The sequence below is a fragment of the Aphis gossypii genome, chromosome X (genome assembly GCF_020184175.1).
Source record: "Aphis gossypii isolate Hap1 chromosome X, ASM2018417v2, whole genome shotgun sequence".
Taxonomy (NCBI): Eukaryota; Metazoa; Arthropoda; class Insecta; order Hemiptera; family Aphididae; genus Aphis; species Aphis gossypii.
In genome coordinates, this window is record NC_065533.1 from 16,343,499 (window position 1) to 16,367,859 (window position 24,361).

The following is a 24,361-nucleotide window of genomic DNA, read 5'->3' on the forward strand; positions in this document are numbered from 1 at the left end:
TAAAAATTATTGTTTATACATCTTACCTTAATTATTAAAGAAAATTATAAAACCATTATTTTCTCCTAATAATTTAATTAAGAAATTGTTCCTTAAATGATCTTGGAAATGAATGACAAGATAGGCTAGGGGAATGTATTTGTAGAACAAAACCAGAGTTGCAGCTAAATATGCGGTTAGTGACTCAAATAGTAACATAAACACCACAATATCTTAAAAATCTATAAATGCGAATAACGTGCACATTTTTGCTTTAATTTTATTATTAAATTAATAATTATGATGAGTATTTTAATAATGAAAAGTCTTATGTTAAGTAAAATTATTAGTTTTTAAATGATACGCCAATAACTGTTGCTAATTAGTATGGAATTGCTTTGCTGCATGTGAAGTCACCAACTATTTGTTTGTATGACTGCAATTATAGCCACCTCTGCTATAGTCTAAGATCTAAAGTCTCAAATATGTAAGATAAATTAAGTAAAAAGTGATTACTGTGTATTTACAGTTGAGTAAAATAATTCAATACTTTAAAAATTGTTTTATACATCTTATTTTATTTTTAAATTTTTAATCTATAGTTTGTACAGAAATTGGTTAATATACTTGTTGTATACAAGACAATAATGATTATTTAATCTAATTTTTATACTTACTAATAAACTATAAATATTTTTATTTTAAAGGTAGCAATATTCATTGTAACCAGTATAATATGGAAAAAGTTGAAACTTACAAGCAACAACCACCACCACAACAACAACAACAACCGCCACCGCCACAGCAGTTAACAATGCTACCTCTTGTGGTAAATTGTATAACAACTCCAGTAAGCTTATTATTTTTAAGAATAGTTTCAATTGAATCATAAGTATTTGATACTTAATATGAAGTATCTATATTTATTTATTTAGGTACATATATTATACATACATAATTAGTCTTGTTAATATGTACTTTTTTAAATTTAAATATGTGTACTTTTAATTAGCTTATAATCTAAGTTTTAAAATAAGTTAATGGTCAAATGTTAAATGTGTTGGGTTATTGTTTATAATGTTGTATTTTATAAATTCATTGATTTGTTTGCAATTTCATGAAAAATGTAACTAGCTAATATATTTACCTTTTAAAAAGGTATGTATAAAAAAAATTTGCACAAATGTCTAACTGTAATAATTATTGAAATAAATGTAGGACCAGTAATTAAACCTAATGAAGAATATTCATATCAGTAAACCAAATTTTACTGTTTAATAAAAATGTTATGAAAGTAATTCAAAACGTATAGTACATCTATTTCAGAGTAGTTTCAGTCTTATTGCAGATTTGATCAATCCATATAATTTTTGGATTAACGATTGCAAATATTAGTCTTGTGGTTTCTCACATAAATGTGAGACATCTAAGCTTAAAATTTGTTGCAGTATTGTAAATTCAGTGTGGTTGAAGCTATTACTTGTTGCCAATAATATTTATTATTTTTATGTATTTTTTTTTTCGTTTATATTTTTTTACAAGTATTATACAATCTGTATTATTAATACAGTTAGAATATTGGCTAAAAGTACAGTTTATGAGAATATTTTTGTGATGGGAGGATATGATTTTTATATAAATATAAAATTAACAATATGATTCATATTGATATAATAAGTTATGTGAAAGAAAAAACAATTTAATTTTTTAATTAATAGTCATTTATCAACAAATTAATTCTATTTCTTAATTCTATTGTCAATATTAAATTATTTTAAAATTTCAATGCATTCTAATTGGCAACTTGTTAACTCAACCATTAATTTGATGCCATATTTATTATATCATCTGACCAGTAGGATTCTATAAATCTACACAAATTTTGTGTTTATTTAAAGTCTAAGTCAGTGATATTTTGTTATTATTTTTGATGGATGGTGCCATAACTTTTTTGTAACTTCATATACCTTGACAGATCAAATACTGTCAAAAAAAAAAAAATAAATAAATAAATAAACAATAATAATAATAATGACAATATTAATTAATACAATTTAAATATTGTTATTATTTTTATTATTTATGCTCAACTGTTTTGATGTATTATCTGCTTAAGTATATGTGTCTTGCGCAAACTGAAAATACTTCTTTGCCGCATTTTTTTAAAAATTGCTTATGTTATCTCATCGGATTTATAGGATAAACTGATAAAACATGATAGAGACAAATTAATCAATGAGAAGACTGATGTAAAATGGCCAGTCAAATGTAATATGTCAATGCTTTTTAAATCAATTTATTGTTATTATAGTTTATTGATTGTTTTAAATTTTTAAATTTATTTTTATAACAGGAATTAGTAGGAAAGAACGGAGGGAGCAACTGAATGCTCAAATGCGCCGTTTAGTACGTCCCAAAAGCTCATTGATGGTATTTTCTGAGTTGTTCAAAAATGTACAAATTAACTTACAAGAGCATCCACTTCATAATGTTATGAGTTATACAGCTATTCTTGAAGTAAGATATAATTTTATTTCATGCTTTGTGAAATAATATACCTAATGATTAATAATTATTCTTTAAAAAAATGTAGATTGATGGTCTAAGGTATTATGGAAATGATATTTCCACGACTCAAGCCAAACAGAAGGCATGTGAAGAGTTTTTGCGCATTATGTTGACAAAAAAATTAAGTGAAGAATTTGGTAATTTAAAAGTTTTGAACTGTTTAACTTTTAATATTGTTCATATTATATATACATTATACACGTATGTATAAATATTGTCATGCATTTAATTAGAAGTAAAAGAAAAATCTCCCATGAATGTTGAGATGGAAGTTGGAGAAAACGGTTCAGTATCAAAACCTAAAGGACCCCCTTAGAAAGATTTCCCATGGCCACATTCTGTTTCATTAGCTATGTATAACTTAATAAATCAATGGAAAATACAGCCTGTTAAATCAACTGTCATCAAACCACAACCTAAGGTGAATAACCATTTATTTATTATGACAATTTACTTTAAACTACTAACAGTAATTGTAATAATTAATTGATTGATTTTGAAGTTGTTGGAGTAGATAGGTATAGTAGGTAAAATGATTTGGTTATGTTAAAACTAAAGTTAATACGTCAAATTGGCAGGATTTTTATTAATTTTTTAAATTATTATTATTATTAGAATATCAGTTGGTTTTAAGAATGGTATATACTTATTGCCTATAACAATATTGATAAAAAAAAAATGTAAGTTTTACTGCATCTTAAATTATTATTTATGTTAACCTTTAATTTTGGGGGTATTGATAAAAACCTATAACAAGTAACAACATTTTTTTTTTTTACATTACTTTTTAATGACTTAATAAATATCTTTAATAGTATATGTATAATATATATACCACTACTCTATACTACTCCTTTTACCAAGAAATAAGCTTATTTGATAAAATAATAAAAAATTGGATTTGTTGTATACTCTTTAAAACAACTCAATTTTATATAATATTATAATATTACAAAGTCAATGATTGTACTTATATTGGTATTTTGAAATCTACAAGGCGGTTTAAGTACATTATTTTCCATTCAAAGTTTATATGACATTATTAAATAATATTATATCGGTAATGATGATTTTAGTATTTTACTAAAACAGTTAGATTGAAAATTTAATAACAAATATGGAGTATTTATGTATTACTATCTTATCCTTTTTATTACCCTTTGTAATAGCAATTGTAATATAAATTCAATATCATGTTTTGTTATCAGTGAATTTTAAATTCATATATGCAACACATTATATTACAATATTTTAACCTAATCTCTTTTATTTTAGACTGCTGCTATGAGAAAGTTTGCTGAAAACCCAAAAAACTGTAATCCTATACAGTTAATAAATCAAATGAAGCCAGGGGTAAAATATATTAAAACTATAATAGGTGCAAAGTTTCCATCACGGCATCACTCTTCTTTCAAGTAAACTGTGTAATAGATGATATTCTATTTACTGGAAAAGGTAATATTTTCTGTAACATTTACTTATTACGTTATATTTTATAAGTAAAAAGAATTTAAAATTCCTTTTAATGAAAACACAGATATTATGAATGTTAAATGATTTTTTTTTTAAATGTTTACAACAAATTTTGTGTAAATCAATAAGTGTTTATATTAAAAAAAAATTACAGATAGTTTATTACTACGCATTTATGTTTTATAGGGTCAACAAAAAAAAAGCGTCCAAAAAGGAATATTGTATTGCAGCAATCAAATATTTTTGGAAATTTGAGTTCCATACCATAGAAAATAATTAACTTATTAAGAGTTAATCATGTTTAAAATCATACAAATGGTATTAAACATTTATTTGTCTAACATTATTGGTAAAATGTTTGTTGTTTATATATTATGCAAAATTTGATGTCGTGTTTAAGAAGTAAATTTTAAATAACTTTTGATGAATTATAGTATGTAATAGTATTTTATTCAAATATTATATTTTTTCTTTTATTAACAAATAAACCATTTTTGCAAAATCTGATTAGGATCAATTTTAATATCTCTTTCAATATATAATATTGATAAATTACTAAAACGATCTTGATCCATTGTGGACCTCAAGTAAGTATTTATTTGCCTAATAGCAGAAAATGATCGCTCAGATGTGGCAGAAGATATAGGCAATATATACCTTCTTAAAATTTTTTAAAAGAGGATTTTGCTCCCATATATGTTGTCTTAACTATCAATAATAAATAATAAAAAATAATATATTCTAAAATTTAAATTCTTAAATATAATTTTATTTACAAAACTTTATTAGATTATTAAATAGTTACCTATAATAATTTATATAAGTAATTAAAGTGAAATAATAAAATATATTATTAGTGATGTTATATAAATATGTATTTAACTAGGTAATAAACAAATTTATGTTTATATTTATTTGTAATAGTGTACACAAGTTAGTATAATACCTACTTTTTGAAATAATAAAAGTTTAATGTATACTAATCCAAATTTGTATGTTTAAAATGAAGATACATAATGTTTATAGTCTAGAGAAATATTTGTTTATCAATCATTGTCTTGCACAAACCTCTTCATCTATTTCTTGGTGATTAACATTGATTATTTCATTTTGTGGTAATACTACATCTATTAGATCAGGGACTTCTAAATCATTGTTATCACATGCAATGTTATGTAAAATTTAACAAGCAACAATTACAGCTTGTGATGTAGTTAGCTTTAAGTGTAGACCAAGAGATAAAATTGGGAATCTTCGTTTAAGAAATCCATATGCTCTTTCTACTGGATTTCTGGTTCTAATTATTGAATATTGACTCACTGTATAGCTCTTCAATATTTTCTCTTGGATTTATAAAAGGAGTCACAATATGACTGGTATTTTTATATCCACTATCTGTAACAATTAAGTTACATATTTCTCCATTTACCATTAGCCAATTGATTGTGAATGTTTGAATTTGAAATTTTTAAAATTTGGAAACTGTTTGATCATAATAAGATCCTGCCCAATGAACTACAATATCCATTATTTTTAAATTGGGTGAAACAACTGTTTGGAAATTTAATGAAAAATATTCGTCACTATGACCCTCTAAAATATTATTATAATTATTTTATTTGATATATAAAAACATATATCTGCTAATAAAAAAGAGTAAATTTGTTTATGCAACATCATAGGCAATAATTTCTCATAATATTTATTTTTATATTAATTAAAGAAATTATTTACATAATAAGGAGGTAAAATATATATTATTACCTACTATCTAGTACGTAAAAATTACATACAATTGTTAACCTTTGTATTATTTAAATAATAAAGCTCTAGGGCATTAAAAAAAAAAAAATTGGGGAGGTGTTAATACAGATGTTTTATTGGTGATTAAGACACCAAACTTCCACTTATGTATTACAGCATTACAATGTAAATTCATTTTATGTGAAGTTTATTAATAATAATAAATACCTAACCTGGGCTTTGAATTCGAATGTATGCGCAATTTTTTACACCTATAGTTCTTGGGAATCGAGAACTTTGTAGAAACATTTTTGTAACGTATACAATTGTGTCTTGTTCATCTGTAGTTGGCATAAAATAAATTGATGACATAGTTGTGCAATGGTTGAGCTAACAGTCCGAACAATCATACAAGCATAAGATTTACTAACTCGAGAAAGTTAACAGCGGTAATAAGAAAAATTCCTGTTGCATAGAATTGTAGTGTTAATAATAGTTTGTCAATAGATGATATTGCACAATTCCTTAGAAATAAAGAGAAATTAAAAAATATTATTAGGAAGTTGAAGATCATTAATTGGAATTAATCAAAATAATATTGACTGATTCCAACATGGAATATGTTGCCATTTAAAAATAGTAAGGTGTATCATACCTATTGATATGGAATGATTATTAATAAATATAGAATTCCACCATTCACAAATGCTGATTTGATACTTACAAACTTATATTTTAATTTCATAAATATAACCTTACTATTTTTGTACAACATAGGATGTACCTACCAATTATTTTTATTTATTTAAATAAATTATTTTTTAATCCAAACTTACCATTGGTTTTCTACAGATATATTGTTCCCTTATTAATTCCAAAACTTGTTCAACAACTACTTTAAAAAGTCTAAACCTTATCCTAAAATCATGATCATCCCATTTCATCATATGATTAATTCTATCTCGTAAGGTGTAAGGTCTTCAATGATAATTAATAAACACTAATATTTCATCATTGTTGTCATAAAATAAAAGATTTGACTGAAGATTCATTATATTGTTTTTAGTTATTTATTCTTAAAAAAACTTACCAAATATGTAGGTCTGGTAGGTACATATAAAATGTATATATTTTTAGTCAAAATAGCTGATAGGTACATTATAATCATATAATGATTAGATGGTTTATTTTTTTATATAATTATATTGCATTATATTATTCTATGTTTTAATCTTTCAGTTAAAAGCTTAACTAGTAGAAAAAGTAATAAATAACTTAACCAACAGGTAATACTTTATCCTATAGTTATGTTTAACCATTAACAGATAAACTGAAAAGTTTCAGTTAACTCTCTGTTAAATTTAACCGACAATTAAATGTCTCTAACTAGCACTTAAATACGACTGAAAAACCGAGCCTAATGTCTTAGTAAAAAAAATAAAAAAAATTGTTATTTAATTATTTTCAAATTAATTGAAAATAGGCATTAGCAGGGTTTATTATTCTGAAAGTGTTGACGTTTCAACAGTCCTAGTATAATATGGTGATTCGATAACAAATCATCTGTGGATAAATATCCGAGAAGTTGTGTTGCGTATGCGCATATTGAACACCTATTCGGCGACTCGTCGATAATATCGGTAACATTATTTTGTAGTTTTTTGTTTTTATACCGTTCGCCGTATAATATGATCTATGCCTAAGGTACACATTTAACAACTACACGGCTATTATCACCATCTACCTTCAACTGTTCTGCTATCACGGAACAAGCGTTGCGAAACGTTGCACACATATGATACTAAAACGAAAACGTACGTGCCCAAGCTATGACGGTTGATTATTGTGATAAATATCCATGATTACCTACTGCCTACACCGTTTATTGTCTTATAATTATTATTCAGTATTCACAAGTGTTGTTGTTATTATATACAATAAATTATAAATAAATTCATTACCGCTGTTGTTTTTTTAAAGCTCTAAACTACAAATTTGTTATTACGTATAAGTTTTCGGATCAAACGTCAGTAAAATGTATAAATGCCAGTAGATAATATTAAGACTCCAATTTATCAAAATTTGTTTTATTTCCACCGTCAAAAATGGGTATAAACATCGAAAATATTTTAAATGATATAAAATTTGATCAGAAATTAATAAGTGTGTTTGACACATATAACAAATACATTAACTATCGATTCGATTATCTCATCAGAACAAGCATTACTCAAACACCCGACGAACTCAATCATGATGTTGACTGTGAGTATTGTTAAAATTAATGACAATTATTCATTATAAATGTATTAAAAATACCGGATCTAGTTCTATTTTTTTTTATAGTAGCTTTGGTCCCAGGTAGTAAAGAATTAAGTGAATTTGAAAAAATGTTTGAGATAGCTGTATAAAGGTTTGAAAATTCTTACGTGTTATTTCACAATTACGTTCTCAATACATGTATGTATTTAAATTCTTAAAACTTTCTTTATTCAATGAGATGACTGTACTTGTACCTTTTGATTTAATTAATTTTGACTGATATCTTTTTGATTTAATAAAAACTGATCTATATTAATTTTTTGATCACATTTAAACTTATCAATTAAAACTATTCCTGAGGAGGTATACTATTGCCTAATACATAGAATGTAGTATTGAGTAACCAATAATTATTGTATATTAAGTAGGTAGCTTATTATTTTTACAGTTGCAGGTAAATATTAACTTATACAATTTTAAAATACTCTTTAAGTGTAATATAATATACTTACAATATTACAGTAATAATAATAATATGAAACATAACAATTTAAGTTAAAATATATTGATTATATTTACAAGTTTTAGATACTTATGAAGTATACTAAAATAAGAAACAAATGTAGGTATAGGTAATATATTTGAATGCTATAGTACCTAGTATAACACTATAAAATATCTGTTATAATTAGGACTCAGAAGTTGTTAACATTAAAACATTTAAAAAAGGGCTATAAAAAATTATATTACCTAATGGTTAAAAATTAATTAAAATTTACAAATTATTTATTACCAATTACAAAGTACGAATTATTATTGCAATATTGCATTATACAATTAAAGCATGTTTGATGTTGTCAAAATTAAACGAACAGTAATTATCAGACAGTAAATATTTATATTATGAAAAATTACTCTCCGTATCCACTGGAGTCACTAAGAAATCACTTGTTTGAAGCTTCTTCGCCATTTAGAATTTTTAAAATTATTAAATTATTTAAAATCCAGTATTTGTTTTTAAATACAGCTATCTATTTATTTTTAATTTATTTAATTTTTAACTGTAGCTAATTCAATTTTAATCTCAATATCTTTTTTAAAATTGTATTTATTTTGCTAGTAATGTATTACTAGAATTAGTTAGAAATTTAACAATCATCACTGCAAAATTAAAATAAAGTATAAAAATTGAAATTTTATTATGCTGATTTTGCCTTTTTTTCTTGAATAATTTGATTTTTTTTAGTACATGTTTGTGATTCATATTTTATAAATTTATAAATACCTATGTAAATCTCATCTTTATAGTTACAACTATTATAATTTATAAGTTGCATGCAATACAAATACAATAGTCATGTGCATAAATACCATTTTCTTAGTTTTCTTATTATAATCTGATAATATTTAGTTTTTTTCCCATGTAGCATTTTTCATTAGTTCTGTTTATTAAGTATAATAATAATATTAATTTTATTTGTTTTTATTATTTTATTTATAAATTTATAATAATACTTAGTTTAAAACATGGCATATTACTATTCATTAAGAATTCTAGAACATTTGTATAGTTCTTCTTTTCATTTTTTAGTTTTTAATAGAAATGCATTGTGGATAATTAGTAATATTAGAAATATTAGTTAGTGAGGTATAATACTTATATATTAAAATAGAGTAATATTGCTTTTAAGTAAGAGTAAGAAATTTTTAATAGGAATATACCTAATTTAAAAAAAAGATATAGTATTAAAACATAAAAATGATATTCCTTTAGCATATTTTAATTAAAAGTTGTATTAAACACTTACATCAAAATATGTAAAAATTACAATTAATAATATACTACAGTATATATCTATTAATAAATATAATATAATATTAAATAATAGGTAAACTTCAAATAATAATTACTTATGTATGGTTTTTACTTGCATAATAAAATTGCACTGAAGTAACTAGGATTATAAAATAACAATTTATATTAAAAAATAAAAAAACTATATTCCTTTATGTTTTCTTTTAATTAAAAAACAAAAAATTGAAAATGTTCAAAAAAATTTCCTGGGTACCATAATATTAAAATTAATCATAAATTAATCTCACAATTTACAAAATATGATAAATAAGTAAAATATTCTCAAATATGCAAAAAAAAACATTTAGCTATTATTAAATGAATTAAAAACTTATATTATTTTTAGATTCTGAATATGATCCAAGTCAACAAATTTTACTGGCTTGTATAAATAGTAATAATAGTTTAAATGATATTGCAAAACTGCGAGAAGAATTAAAAACGTTAACAGCAGAAGTCAATTCAAAAAGAAAAGAATTGAGTTTAATTTCTATCAATGAAGAAGGATTAAAAAAAAATATTAAACATTTAGAAGACATTATATCAATAAAGGTTAATTTGGATAATATGTGATACCATTTATTTTTTTTAATAGCTATTGCATGAATGATTTTAATTTTAATTTATTTAGGAAAATTTTGTTCGCGAAACTGCTAACTATGCAGAAATCAGATGTAATGCAAAACATAAAGTTCAAAAAGAATATTGTAGAATATTAAAAAAATATAATAAAATCTTAAATGAGTTGGACAAGTCAAATAAAATGACAAAAACAAATTCTAGTAACGGAACCAACAAACATTCAGATTATGGAGAACGAGTGAATGAAAAAGTTTTACGATATGAAGCTAAAATTAAAAAAATGGATGACGTAATAAAAATTGCTAGTGATAGTAAAGAAAAGTATGTAAAATATTAAATTGTACTATTAATTCATTAAATTAAATACTAATGGATTTTATTTTCAGATTACTACAATATCAAGCTGCTTTACAAACTTCCAATGATCGTTTGAAAATATTTTATGACCAATTAACTAATATATTAAAAAATAAACAAAGAATTTCATTAATATTGATAGAAAATGGTAAACGAATTAATCAATTAAAAATGTATTTATCTAATCTGGGAGTAAGTAAAATTTTTTTATATGTTTGATAATATTCACTTGAAAATGATAATTGATTTTAATTTTAAATATAGGTTATATCAAGTATTGAAAAAAGTAGAGTTCACACTTCTTCAAATTTAATTGAAAATGACAATTTAAAAAGAGAATTTTTAGAATTGCGAGATATGAGGACTGCAGTTTTAAGTTCAAGGCCTAAAGGGATGTTCAATCCAAAGTATCAAAAGGTTTTTATTTTATACATTTTTTTTTTTTTATTCAAGCTGATATATTTTCAAAATTTAATCTAATACTTTTAGAGTTTCTAAATAGGAAATTAGTTTTTCCACTAAAATACCTGGCTTTTAGAAGAAAAAAAAGATTGTTTAATATGATAATTTATATTCATCTATTCTAATAGACCAGCAAAATGTTCATGAAACTTGTGTTACAGAATGTTTTAAAAATATTAAATAAAAAATAGATTTATTTATATTTATAATATTATAATATAATAATTAAAAATAAAATATAATAGTTACTAAATTAATAAATAATTTATAATGATAAGGCACAAAACATTTCTTACACGTGGCTATTTTATTATTAATTTTTCATTTTGTTTAGTATAGTCAGAAGTAGGGCATCTACTTATAGAATTGATCTTCTGCATAATTTAAGATTTTTTCTTGATTTCAATTGTTTTTTGACAATTTATATAGGAAAGCTTTTAATATATACAATTAATAGTTGGTAAAATTTATCGACTTTTCCCATAAAAGCATTTTAACCAGACATTGATTCTGAACCTGATGTCTGTAAAATACCTTTATTATTAATATTTAATATATTTTTCTATTTCAATACTATTATGCATATTGCTTATTGTATTTACAATATTTCTACAGCGGTAAAGAATAGTTCCTATTGATTGATTTTTCTATATTTATTACCAAAATTATCTTCAATATCATTTACTCCTAAATCAAAAATTTCAATTTGATCATCAGGAAATTGGATTGAGATAATTGATCAATATTATATTGTTACATTTCACTAAGATAAATTTATAAATATATAATTAATCATGTACGTTTATTTATTATATATGTTATGGGTAACGTTAACATTTGGATAATGTTGACATTAGTCATCTATTATCATTACCCGCCATGAATATTATTAAATGTTGGCTATTGTTAACATTATAGACTTATAATATAAAGACCGCGCATTAGGCTGGTTTTGTGTAGAATACCTTGAAGCCAACATATGTGCGAGAGAGATCATTGCCATGATAATGTATTGAGAGAGAAAGACTCTGACATTACTTTTTCAAGGAGCTTATAACCAATCTATCCATTGATAACAATGCCTAATTAGTATATTATAAATTCTTATAATATCCCTGAAAAAGTAATGTCTGATTTTGTCTCTCTCGCACATAAGTTGGTTTCAATACATTTCACTAATGCGCGATCTATATATTATAAGTCTATGGTTAACATTAACCGGATAATATGATATTAGCCAAGCACTTTTGGATAATGTCTTAACAGCCATAAAAATGTATCATGCATGAGATAAAATCATTTAAAATTATTAACAATGTTCAATATATTTAAGATACAATTAGTAATTATCATAAAATACATAATATTTTTATATGAGCTTATTTTTCATTTTTAATAACCTAACCTACCAATGATACAATATTAAATTTTATTTTAATATGTTTTAAATTTTTTCTTGAATTATTATTTTAAGTATAGAATTTAAGTGTTAATATGTTATCATTTATTATTATGTCATGGCATGTTCCCATGACATTTTGAATTGTAGAAAATGCTAGATGATTTACATTTACATCGAGTGGTATCACATATTTTTCTCTTACGTGAACACCTTTTGTATCCTTGACCCCCATCATCTGCATATTAGACTCACAATTCTCCTCAATAATTTTTGCACATGAATCATCTTATCAAGAGGTATTAAAGATAACAGATAAACACCAAACTGATTTCTGGTGTATAACTGTGGCAGTAGCAAAGTACCATATTTATTGCCAAATTCATAATATTGGCCATCCTGAATAGACACAAATGCAATTATAATGCTTCTTGGATCTGCTTGTCTTCTGTCAAAATTCGGTACAGAGACTCTCACACTGAATCTAATGTTACTTGAGGAAACTTATGAATAGACCTAAATATTATACTCAACAGTCCGATGCTTTATTATTGTATAGAATGCTAACAAAAACTATTCTTCATTTAATAAACAACTTTTAACATTATCCTATATTGACTGATTTAGATTAACATTATCTGGATAATATTGATATTTCATGTTTGTATGTATGTATGTGTGTGTATTATCAAAAACGTATTATTCATAATTGTGAAATAATTGAATCATTAAAAATGAAGATTCATTAGATTATCTCAAATAACAGTATTAGATGTTCTTAAAACAGAAATACATTTATGAAAAAAATCTGAATATTTCCTTTTAAAATTTTAATAGAACCATGAAACTACTATTTCAATCTTAATATGTATGTATTTATTATATACAAATTATATTACTGAATTAAAAATAAAAATAAATAGTTGAATTGTACTATTCAAAAATATCTATGATCCATCTTGTTGTATTAATAATATTAATAATATTAGTTTAAACACATTTTAATTTAATTATTTATGAATAAGTTTTTACCATATTAACAAAAAAAAAAATGGTTTTTACCTACCAATTTTGCAATGATTCACCAAAACATTGTTTGCAAATCTTTAATAAATTCATGACATACTGGAGAATAATGACTAAAAAAGCATAAATGGGTGTGGTGTCCTTATAAACTAATGTAGTATATTAAATTATATAAATTTGTACTTTTGTTTTTAAGGAAGATAGTTTATCCAAAGAAGATATACGAAAATATTTAGAAAATGATGAAGCAATTGATACAATAGACTTTTTAACAGAATTGAAAAATAATAAAGTGTCTAATAATGAAACAAATTTATTAAAATATGTTCAAACGGTAATTAGTAATATAGTTCTTGGATATTATGTATATTTTTTAATTAATTATCTACTAATATCTGTACAGAATTCAAATGAATCCAAAATGTTCTGGAAATGTCTATCAACTTTAAGTAAAGATGAAATGAAAAAGTTGTTGGTACACTATTTTATAAAAGTTGTGGATTTAAAAGAATCTGGACGAGAAAATGATGAACTAATATCTAAACTAGATGTGAGTGAATTTATATCATTAAATCCTCATAAAGTGAAACAATTTAGTTTTTCTTTTTTATCTACTATAAATACATAATACATGAAATTATATTTACAGGAAAATAATGATAGGCAGAGACATAATATTGCTTCAATCAATAACGATTATCAAGAATTTCATTTGTCAATTGAGAAAAAATTTACATCATTAAAAAAATATTATCAAAGAAAAGTTGATACATTATTTCAAGTTGTACAAGAGGAAAAAAATGCTATCACTATGTTTAAAATGAAACAAGAAATCTCCTCACTCAAAAAGAAAATAATTGAATTAGAAAAATCTCAAACAGGTTAATATAATAATTTAAATATAACATGGATATTTATTTTTATGAATTAATTTTATTGTAGTTAAAGCTAAAGGGCCTTCAATAATTCAAGAACCCCATGTCTGTTTAGATCATTTAGAAGCGTCAAAATCAGAGGCAGAAACCGTGTCTTCTGCCAAAGTAACATATCACAAAAACAAGCTGAAGATACAAAAAAATAAATCTAAATTAACTTAGACATAGAAATTTAAATACAAAATAAGTTGTTGTTATTCCAACTAATATGTGTAAATGTATCTAGACTTAACCTTTCTAAACTTAATAATATATAAGTCTTAAATATTAATTTATATTTGCCTATTTTTATGTGCTAACAAATTTGGGTATGTGTTTTTTATAGTTTCAGATATAAAATGTATTACAGAAAATTAAATAATTTAACTTGCTGTTTATTAAATGTTTTTATTAATTGTGTATTTCGATAACTAAATGATAATTGTATCGTGTTTTCCAGTTACTAATCAACTATACAGGAGTCATAATGAATATTATGAAGCACGAGTTCAGCATGTTGCATTGTTGCATGTTCCAAGGCTCTTTTTAATTTGCTTTAGCGACATGGAATTTACATTATGTTATAAATATAAGAATGATAAAATGTATAGATAACATAACAAAAATAGTTGATAATTATAATGATGACATTTATACATGTAAATGGAAAAGGTTTTATTTTAATTAATTAATTCTATTCATACTAGAAGTATTTACTTAAAACAGTAGTTTTCATAAGCTCTGTTTTTGGAGCTGTAAAGATACAAAAGATAGTTTTGAATGACACTAACCTTATCACTGTTGCGTTATGCTAATGAGTAAGAAAACTTGCATGATCTATTTTGTATATTCACCCCTCTTTAGTATTCTCTATTATTATTATTATTATTACTATTTACGTATTCATACTCTTTTGTTTTTGCTTATTGCTATCATATGTTTATATATATTTTTTATCACTTTGTATTTTCTTATGCACTCAACTTCTTATTATTGTTATTTTTATTAGAGAAGGGCAGAAGATCCATAGAGTTTAAGTGCCTATCATGTATCACATATCTACACTATAGGCCAGTCAGACCCTAAGTAAAATCTATTATTTACTAAAAAAAATAATTCTTAGTACAAGTAATTTTGTTTTACGAAAATATGATATGTTCCGAACATAGGGGGGAAAGGGTATTGAGAACAATTATAAATGTCAACATAATCACATACACAGTAACCTCAAGGGGTATCCATTCTTTAATTTTATATGTTTTTCTTGTACAAAAATCTATTTTTGTTAATTGATTATTCATGTACATCTTTACTTTTGTGTAATTATGACTATTGGTATTTATTTATATGTTGTTTTTATTTTTCTTCATTATCTCTCTTCTAATAAAAATTATACATGCTTGCAGAATAAAATAACTGAATTATTATTTATTACCATATATCTATATTTTAGTATATTGTATTCAGTCTTATAATTTGTTATGATTATCAATTTTATAGTATTTGAAACAATTGATTGAACGTTTCAAATAATATTGGGGTTAAAAAAAAATTTTACATTATCTTTTATTATTTGTTTTATTTTAATATAATATTTAGATTAAAAGATGAATTAGAGATAATTAAAAAAAAAAAAAAATGAGGAACTTCTTAAAATAAATGGTGATTTAAGAAAATTAGTTATTGAACAAAATCAATAGATTACTCTGGAGGCATGTAGGTTTGAAAAATAAGTTTAAAAACACTTTATCAACTATGTTTTGACCACATTAAATTGAAATAATATTAAACAAAAAAAAAGTGACCAAATGGGAACCAGAAAATATTGCATTGGCTATGATTGCAAAGTTTATCACCAAAGTGTTATAGATATCTAAGAGATAAATTGGAGTTTCTATTACCAGGTATTATAGGAGTTTCTTGCTTAAATATATATGTTAAATGTCAATGATATGTAAATAAATACATATTTTTTATTTAGTATATCAATTTATTTTTTAAATCAATAGATTTGTGTACAATAACTTTCCTTAGAATCTAAAAAATACTATGTTTTAAAACAATGTGTGTAAAATGATGATGTTTGGTTTATTAACACTAAGACGGTGGGCAGGAAAGTTTAATATGGACAGTGGTATTTTGAAAGATGTTCTTATACTTTTGAAAAATATCTAGGGAAATCTCTATCAAAAATTGACAAAATAATAGTTCTACCATTTGATAAGACTTATGTTTCACAAAAATTGAGTCATGATAAAAAATGTTTTAACATTGTTAACACATGTTTTTCCAAATTCAATGGCAAAAGCATTATTCTATTTAGGTCAAAAACATTTATTGCAGTTCGCTAATTGGAAATAAGTAAATACATACTAATCAACTAATGTTTTTATATGAATAAACTTAAAATTATTTATAAATCTTCTTTAACAACTAATAACCTTTTCTAACGTCATAATACAAATGCCATCATAAAAAAACGCATATGGTTTTATATAAAATTTGTGCATTTTTACGTGCACTTTGTGCGAGATCTACCCAGACTACTTACTTTTTGAGCAGGGGTAAATTTTATAAATTATAATTTAATATTATTTTATAATTGATTATTGTACATATTTTTTTCGAATAAAAAAAGTGTTATGTAGTTTGTAATTATGAGGGAATATATATAACTGAGAAAAAACTGTGGGTCAACTGACCTCCCAAAATCCCTCCTGGGTCCGCCCCTGTCCTCACAAATTATTACAATATCGGTTTAAAAATATTAAAATTAAATAAGCACGATTTTTTTACACTTATAATTAACTTATAACATATTTATAACACAATGATCATTTCCAAACATATTTCTTCATGAATTTGGTTCATTCATTTTATTAACGCTTTGGATCATAATTGCTGGAATCTAAATGTTTTTTCAATGTAAGCCCATATCTTCTCACCATAGACAAATACCTGTTTCTTTCCTAAGATCAAAGCCTACCTACCTGATAGCCGTCTTGTGTTTTTAAAGTTACCTATACCTAACTGCTTCTCGCAACTGTATCACGATTATTTTCGATCACATGGATTTTCTCTTCGTGTACTAAAATACCTGTCACGTAATCTTAACTTGGAAATATCCTAGTTTATCGAAAAGATACACTACTAGTTAACTTCCTTTATCCGAGGTGTGTATGGATGTACATTGTTCATAATTATTTTACCAGCAGTTTAAATTTTTAAGTATTTTAATTAGGTTTTAATAGGTACCTATTTAAAATATAATAGATGCCTACCTAGTTAATGTGATTGTAAACAATTAAACTCATACCTACTTATTTAATATAATGAATATTGAATTCTATATATTCTAAACCAGTATTTTCATATCCACGGACCACGGTACTTACTATTTCTTTATCTATAGGTACTAAGTGTATTGAAAGTACCTACCTAATTGTATTCAACATTTTAAATGCATATTATGTAGATAATAAAAGCATATTATATTTTGTTAATTGTGTTGAAAAAAATGAAGCAATTTTTTAAGGCACGAGGTATCATTGATGAATTATAATAATTGTGAATTATTTACAATGTAAATTTTACATTACCTATAAATAAAAGCCCGGTAATAACTAATAAGTACCTATTAAATGTTTAAATGATAATGATTTACATGTTTTTACGTTATTATATTTTATGCTAATAACATGTTAAGCTAAAATATAAAAATATATAACTATATAAGGTATAAAATTGTTTTGTTTACAATTAAAGTTTATTATGTTTTAAAGTACCTACCTATTTAAAATATAATTGTCAACTTGTTTATAATTTATGAAATTTACGCATTTTTTCTTTGAAAAATATATTTATAATAATATCAATATTTTCAGCACTATCAAGTTATTCTTAAACCTTAAACTTGAATAATTTGATACATTTATTTTTACATTATTATATAAAGCCATTATTTTTACAAATATTTTAGGACATTTTATTGTTTAGGTCGACGTATATATTATGTTTTCACTTAAAACGAAATTTAATTTTTTTTTAATTCCTATCTGACAATCACCATCGCGTTTCTATGGGTGTTTCAATTACACGTTACATTAGCTGTCTAGTCGGATAAAATGGATTTATAATGGGAAATTCAGCTCGATAATGGTACCTAAGGAAAAGTGCATAATATAAAAACAGAGTTGTTAGCGATCTATTGGAAATTGTTAGGTATTCCATAACGTAGATACTTACCTACCAAAACATTATAATATATTAACACCATTTTTATATGATTAATAATTATATACCATATTTAAAATTATTAAAACACTAATAGGTAGTAAAAAATAAAAATAAAACAAATAATATAAGTACCTATTTTAACCACATAGTTGGGCAGCAAATATTTTTCTTTTTGAAAGTGCATAACATAAACCAGAATGGTATTGTACGTGTAGCAGATATTTTCAAACGACTGGCGGTGTATTTTATATAGAACCGTTCATTAACTATGTTCGTTATCATTCAAACAATAGTATTGCAATAAAGAATAAAATAAATAATAGGTAGTTATTTTGTGTTTTATAGTACCATCTATCTTATTTATATTGTTATTTAAAAGCTGGTGTCTTGTTACGTACTTTGCTATTAATATATATTATATTATATTTGTATAATTAAAGTTCTCTTAGTTTTCTAGTTTTCTACTACCTATTATTAGCATGCCTTTAATGATCAAGTAACAAGTTATTGCAATTTGTAGGAATTAAAATAGGTAGTAAAAATGTATATGATAAAGGTAAGTTTGTAAATATTTTATTTTATTGTAAAGGAAACTAACTTTAATTATTTTTTAAATATAAATTCTTACAAATAAAAAAAAGTAGATACATAATAGTATATAACTCATGTGTACCTATAGTTAAAATATAAATTGAATTATTTTATACTCTTATCATTTCCAAGTGATGGATATTTGTGGGTAGCACAATTTTAATGGTGCAGATGCTACTGTTGTTGTTGATGTTGTTGGTGTTGGTGTTGTCGTTGTTGTTAAAATTGTATACTCTCGACGGCTTGTATAAAGCAGCACAACATCATGGCTAGTTCTGTAAATAATAATATTAAAAGAATAAATAAATAAATTTTTAAGTAATAATACATTAAGTTCCTCATAGTTAACTAATTTAATAACTTTTAGGTACTTAACAAATAAATGCATATACCCTCCAAAAAAAAAAAAATACACAAATAACATTAAATATCTACATAAGATTTTATACATATTATACTTGGATTTATTTGCAATTATTTACTATTCACAAAGATAGTTAATCATGTTTACACTATATTTTTTAAAAGGCCACCCTCTTTAAAGTATCTATTTTAAATTTTAAGGAAACTTCGTCATCAATTAGATAACTAGAATGCAAAGGTATACCCAACCTTTTTAATTGTGTGGTCCATAAAAAAATTTAAGCCCACTAATTTGATATACATTTAAAGAATATAAACAGAAAAAATAAGAATCGCTCCTATATATATTTATGACAAATATACCTATACATAATATGAACATTGGTCAGTAATAGTTGTTAATTATTGAGTAATTATTGGTTAAATATTAATTAAATATGCTACGGAAGACCACAGTCCATGAATGAAGTATAAGCAACAAATAATAAAGAACTAATGGTGTAATTCTTACGAAGATACAAAGATTACGAAGAGGAAGGCGAGCAATAGGGAAAAATGGGGAATTCCTATTATAAAGTATAAATCAGTCTCAGGAGTCAGGATTGAGTACAAAAGGAGAAAAAGAGAGAGTAATATAATAGTTATAATTAATATTATTTATAATTATTTATATCTTATAATATGATAATAATAAATAAAAATTTCTAATTTAGTACACATCGACCTGAATCTAAATGTAAAGAATAAATTAAAGTAAACACACAATTAATATTAACGAAACCGAAAAATATATACAACTTACTACCTACTTATAATATGGCATTTTATAATTTTATTATTGAAATTGTTTTATTCAATCGTGAATAAGATAGGCATAGAGTAACAATACGTTTAATAGCATTGTATTTATAACTACATTAACTGCGAATAGTGAGAATCATAAAATACGTTATAACTTGAATTATTTTTAATTTTTACCATATTGATCTATTACAAACGTATACCTAATGGCACGTAGTAAAAAATCTATAGTGTGGGAACATTTCAAGAAAACTTCTGACAAATGAATTATTTGCCAAATATATATAAGTAAATTTAAATACCAAGGAAATAATAAATATTAATAATTTGAAAGTTATACTATTTAAACAATTTTTTTTTTTAGAGTTATTATTAGTTTTTATTCTATATAATACACTTAGTTCAGATATTAAGATTTTTTTAGGAGATCAAAATTTAAAATGACAAAATTCGTCAAAATCAAGTATAAAATATCATATAATAATATAATATATAATATATAAAATATAAGTATCAGTATAAAATGCACAAAATATGCAAATTTTATTGCTAAAGCTTCGTATATAATTTTTATAATCTGATTAATTTCTTTAAATTTTTCTGTGTTATCTAAAGAACATTTAAAATTTTAATTATCTGATTCACTTGGTTAAAAACACACCTATACCGAATTTTAAAGTTAGGTTTTTCATTTAAATTAGTTTTCAAACTTATAGTAATTTATATTTATTTAATTATATATTAGGTATATTCAATTTTTTCAATTTATAGAAGGGCGTGAGATTTTTGAGCGGGCGTTCTATTCTAGAAAAGGATGGAAACCATTTAAATGCTGATGTTTTTGTTAATGATTTTCCATGAAGGCTCTTTTATAATATATTGAAATATGATAAATTCAGTAATCGACAAAACAAGTACACAAATAAATAAATAATAGATCATGCAATAGCATAAAAACATGTATTTCAGAATATAAATCTGTATTCTATGTGGTTTTGATTCTATAAGTTCAATAAATTCAAAAAAATAAATAAATAAGATTCATAACATTACTGTAGAAACACTGTTTAAAAATTCTACTGCAAAATAATATTTCATTGAAAATTTAGTTCTAAACCTTAAAATTATTAATAAGATCTATATCAGTAAATTGAGAATTAGTCCAGTATAAGCTTTTAAACAGCGAGAGTCGTAAATTTCACAGAGTAGATTACGGTGGAGTAATTATGATGTCTTGTATATTTATCAAATGTAATAGTATTAAAATTAAACGCAGATAGTATTTAGTGGCACCAATAGTTTCTATCATTTAGTTATATTTCATGAAAAAATATATATAATATATATTATATAAAGAAATTTATTTTCATTTGTATAGTCCCTTAAATCTGTGTTAGTACCTATATAGTTCTATTATAAATTAAATTAGAAAAACATGATACAGTTAAATAGCATAATTATGCATAATTGTGTAAGTTTAGTTATTAGCCTTAGAACTATAATATTTATACTTAAAAAATTAAATTTTTATTTAGAATGTATACTTCTCAAAATCACTGTGACAATACTCCTGTATGTATTGAGGCGTACACGGTTGCTTGCAACAATCGTCAACAATGCCTCGCCTTTGTCGACTGCTAATATTATATTGTTTACCTGAAACAAAAACCGTACTTACATTATAACACTGGAAAATTCAATGTAATAATACTAATAATTTAAATTATTAATCATTATAAGGAAATTTAAAACTTCTGCACGAATAACCTTTTGCGTGATACCGCATCGTCTTCTAAACAGACATTTTTATGTAACTGAAAAATAATGGTGTAATCTTTTACACAACATTTTTATTTAACTAGTTTGGAATATCTTATATAGCTCGACCTTTCTTGGAAGTACATTTTACTTATATTTTATGATATTTATATTTACATTAAGTATGCATAGAAGATTACCTAATTTAGTTAAAATTTACCGTTTCTCTTATTTATTATTTCTTTAATCTTTTTATAGTTGAATACAATGTTTTGAATTTTGACTATTTGATAGTGTCATTTTTAGTAAATATAAACATAAAAACCTTAAGCAATAACGCAAAAATAATTTATAAAATACTTACCGATTGTATTTTTATTCCATCTTAAAGGAAGATTGCGAGTTGGACGTCGGCAAACTAGTCTCATGATATTTGGGATATCAGATGAGCAAAAGCGACGTGGAACGTCCCAAGCAACAATTTCATCTGGCTCACAGTCTCCAATCAAGCTCAAGGCTATTAAAATAATAATGAAATGCATACTGCACCTAGAACACAGAAAATAAAACATTAAATTAAGTAAAAAACAATAATAATTTTTTATTATGACAATTAACCAGTTTACAACTTGATAAATTGAGAAAAAATATAGAGAATGTCATAACGAGTAAATTTATAGTTTTTAGAAAAAAAATGTAGGGTAGTTAGATGGGAGTTAGACGAATGCATCTAAATACAAGTAATAACATGGCATATAGTTATGGTTGGCTGAAAAATCACTACTCTCTCGAACATCCTCAGCTATTACGATCCGATCCAGAGATCTATAGACACTGCGTTACTAAGGTTTTAACTCGTTGACACCATTATTTAGTTGAGTAGTTGGATCGCGCCTTAACATCGCCGCTTGTATTTAAGTCCACTGTATCGTCAATACACCCCTCCTCAAATCTAATCGTGAGACCGAGCAACGTTCACAAAATAGTTTAACTTCGACGTAGAGTGGCTTTAAATCTCAAAGAGGTCACTACATAATTTAGAATAATAAATGATACATTTTTTTCTAACTTAAACAACAATTGTTTGCTGTAAATTTTAGTCAAATTAATTTTAATGAAATATCGCAATATAGTTAAAACAAATATTTTCACTTTAAAATTCCAGTAAAATGTATAACTATTATAATAACAATTTAAATAATAATATCTTAAAACTAAAGTATAACTTAATTTTAAAATAGCTTACTAGATCTTGTAAAATAAATAAAATAAAATACCTATAATTTTTTTGGTAGTTAGTATAATTGTTTTTTGACTTAAAATAATTTAACTATATTTATAATTATAGCCTATAAATAAATATTTGTATCTTACCTCATATCGTTTTTAATTCTTAATATCTTGTTTGAAACAATTTGTATATAACACCTATAACATAAAAAATTAATCAATATTCCTCAATTTGTACAAAAAACCCTACAAGAAAACTGTTCAATATTATATCACGTAAAGAATAAAACACATTTAAAAATTCAAAACAAATTTTTTTTAAATTCTAAAAGTAAGCATTTAATATTTTAAAGTATATGAAATAAAATAAATAATTATTTAAATTAAATTTAGTTAAAATAAATTAAAATTAAAATGTAGCTATTTAATATCAGTAATAAATTTAAAAAATTTTATAATTAATTTGTTAATTATTTGGAACAAAAATCATACAGTGAAACACTCAGAATATAATTATAATAACACACCGTTCATTTTAGAATTTATGAAGATTATTATTATTACTTACCGTAAGTCTTGTTACGATGATGTAGATCGATGTAACTATATAATTAAAGGTTTGAGACCCTTATTGCAATATGGGTTGTAAACGAGTTATTCTATCCATTTACAAATTCCAACTGATGGGCCATATCAAACTCTGTATCGTGATCGGCTCTGGTAACTGGTGGGGGAAACGTGTGACAATACTGCCACCTAGTG

The 24,361-nt window shown here is 24.0% G+C and overlaps 2 protein-coding genes and 1 pseudogene across 3 annotated transcripts; 1 reads left to right on the forward strand and 2 right to left on the reverse strand.

Moving 5' to 3' along the window:
• Positions 1-5,058: 5,058 nt before the first annotated feature.
• Positions 5,059-6,815, reverse strand: LOC114120330 (uncharacterized; annotated as a pseudogene).
• Positions 6,816-7,622: 807 nt separating this feature from the next.
• On the forward strand, positions 7,623-16,036 carry LOC114120324 (nuclease SbcCD subunit C-like). 2 transcript variants are annotated; one of them, XM_050206582.1, is made up of 9 exons: positions 7,623-8,028; positions 10,227-10,432; positions 10,512-10,783; positions 10,849-11,011; positions 11,084-11,236; positions 13,903-14,040; positions 14,110-14,256; positions 14,356-14,587; positions 14,697-16,036. In XM_050206582.1, exons 1-9 carry the CDS (start codon positions 7,869-7,871, stop codon positions 14,801-14,803), a joined length of 1,578 nt encoding a protein of 525 aa, XP_050062539.1. In that variant the 5' UTR covers positions 7,623-7,868; the 3' UTR covers positions 14,804-16,036. The 2 variants fall into 2 exon arrangements, with proteins under 2 accessions (XP_050062539.1, XP_027837998.2); XM_027982197.2 differs by having other exon boundaries at positions 7,624-8,028; positions 14,649-16,036.
• Positions 16,037-19,528: 3,492 nt separating this feature from the next.
• Positions 19,529-24,264, reverse strand: LOC114120320 (bombyxin B-8-like). The gene is made up of 5 exons (XM_027982193.2): positions 24,168-24,264; positions 23,744-23,797; positions 22,734-22,918; positions 22,156-22,267; positions 19,529-19,722 (listed from the first exon to the last, which is right to left on the reverse strand). The coding sequence occupies exons 2-5, from the start codon at positions 23,746-23,748 to the stop codon at positions 19,569-19,571; spliced, it is 456 nt and encodes a 151-aa protein (XP_027837994.2). The 5' UTR covers positions 23,749-23,797; positions 24,168-24,264; the 3' UTR covers positions 19,529-19,568.
• Positions 24,265-24,361: the final 97 nt, after the last annotated feature.

Bases quoted from the DNA above. Each gene is read 5' to 3' on its own strand.
- LOC114120324 (XM_027982197.2), top strand. From the start codon at position 7,869: ATGGGTATAAACATCGAAAATATTTTAAATGATATAAAATTTGATCAG. The intron at 8,029-10,226 runs GTGAGTATTGTT...TATTATTTTTAG, and splicing joins ACTCAATCATGATGTTGACT to ATTCTGAATATGATCCAAGT. The intron at 10,433-10,511 runs GTTAATTTGGAT...TAATTTATTTAG, and splicing joins AAGACATTATATCAATAAAG to GAAAATTTTGTTCGCGAAAC.
- LOC114120320 (XM_027982193.2), bottom strand. The intron at 22,268-22,733 runs GTAAGTATTTTA...TTTTTGTTTCAG, and splicing joins ATGGAATAAAAATACAATCG to GTAAACAATATAATATTAGC. The intron at 19,723-22,155 runs GTATACATTCTA...TATTATTTACAG, and splicing joins TGTCACAGTGATTTTGAGAA to AACTAGCCATGATGTTGTGC.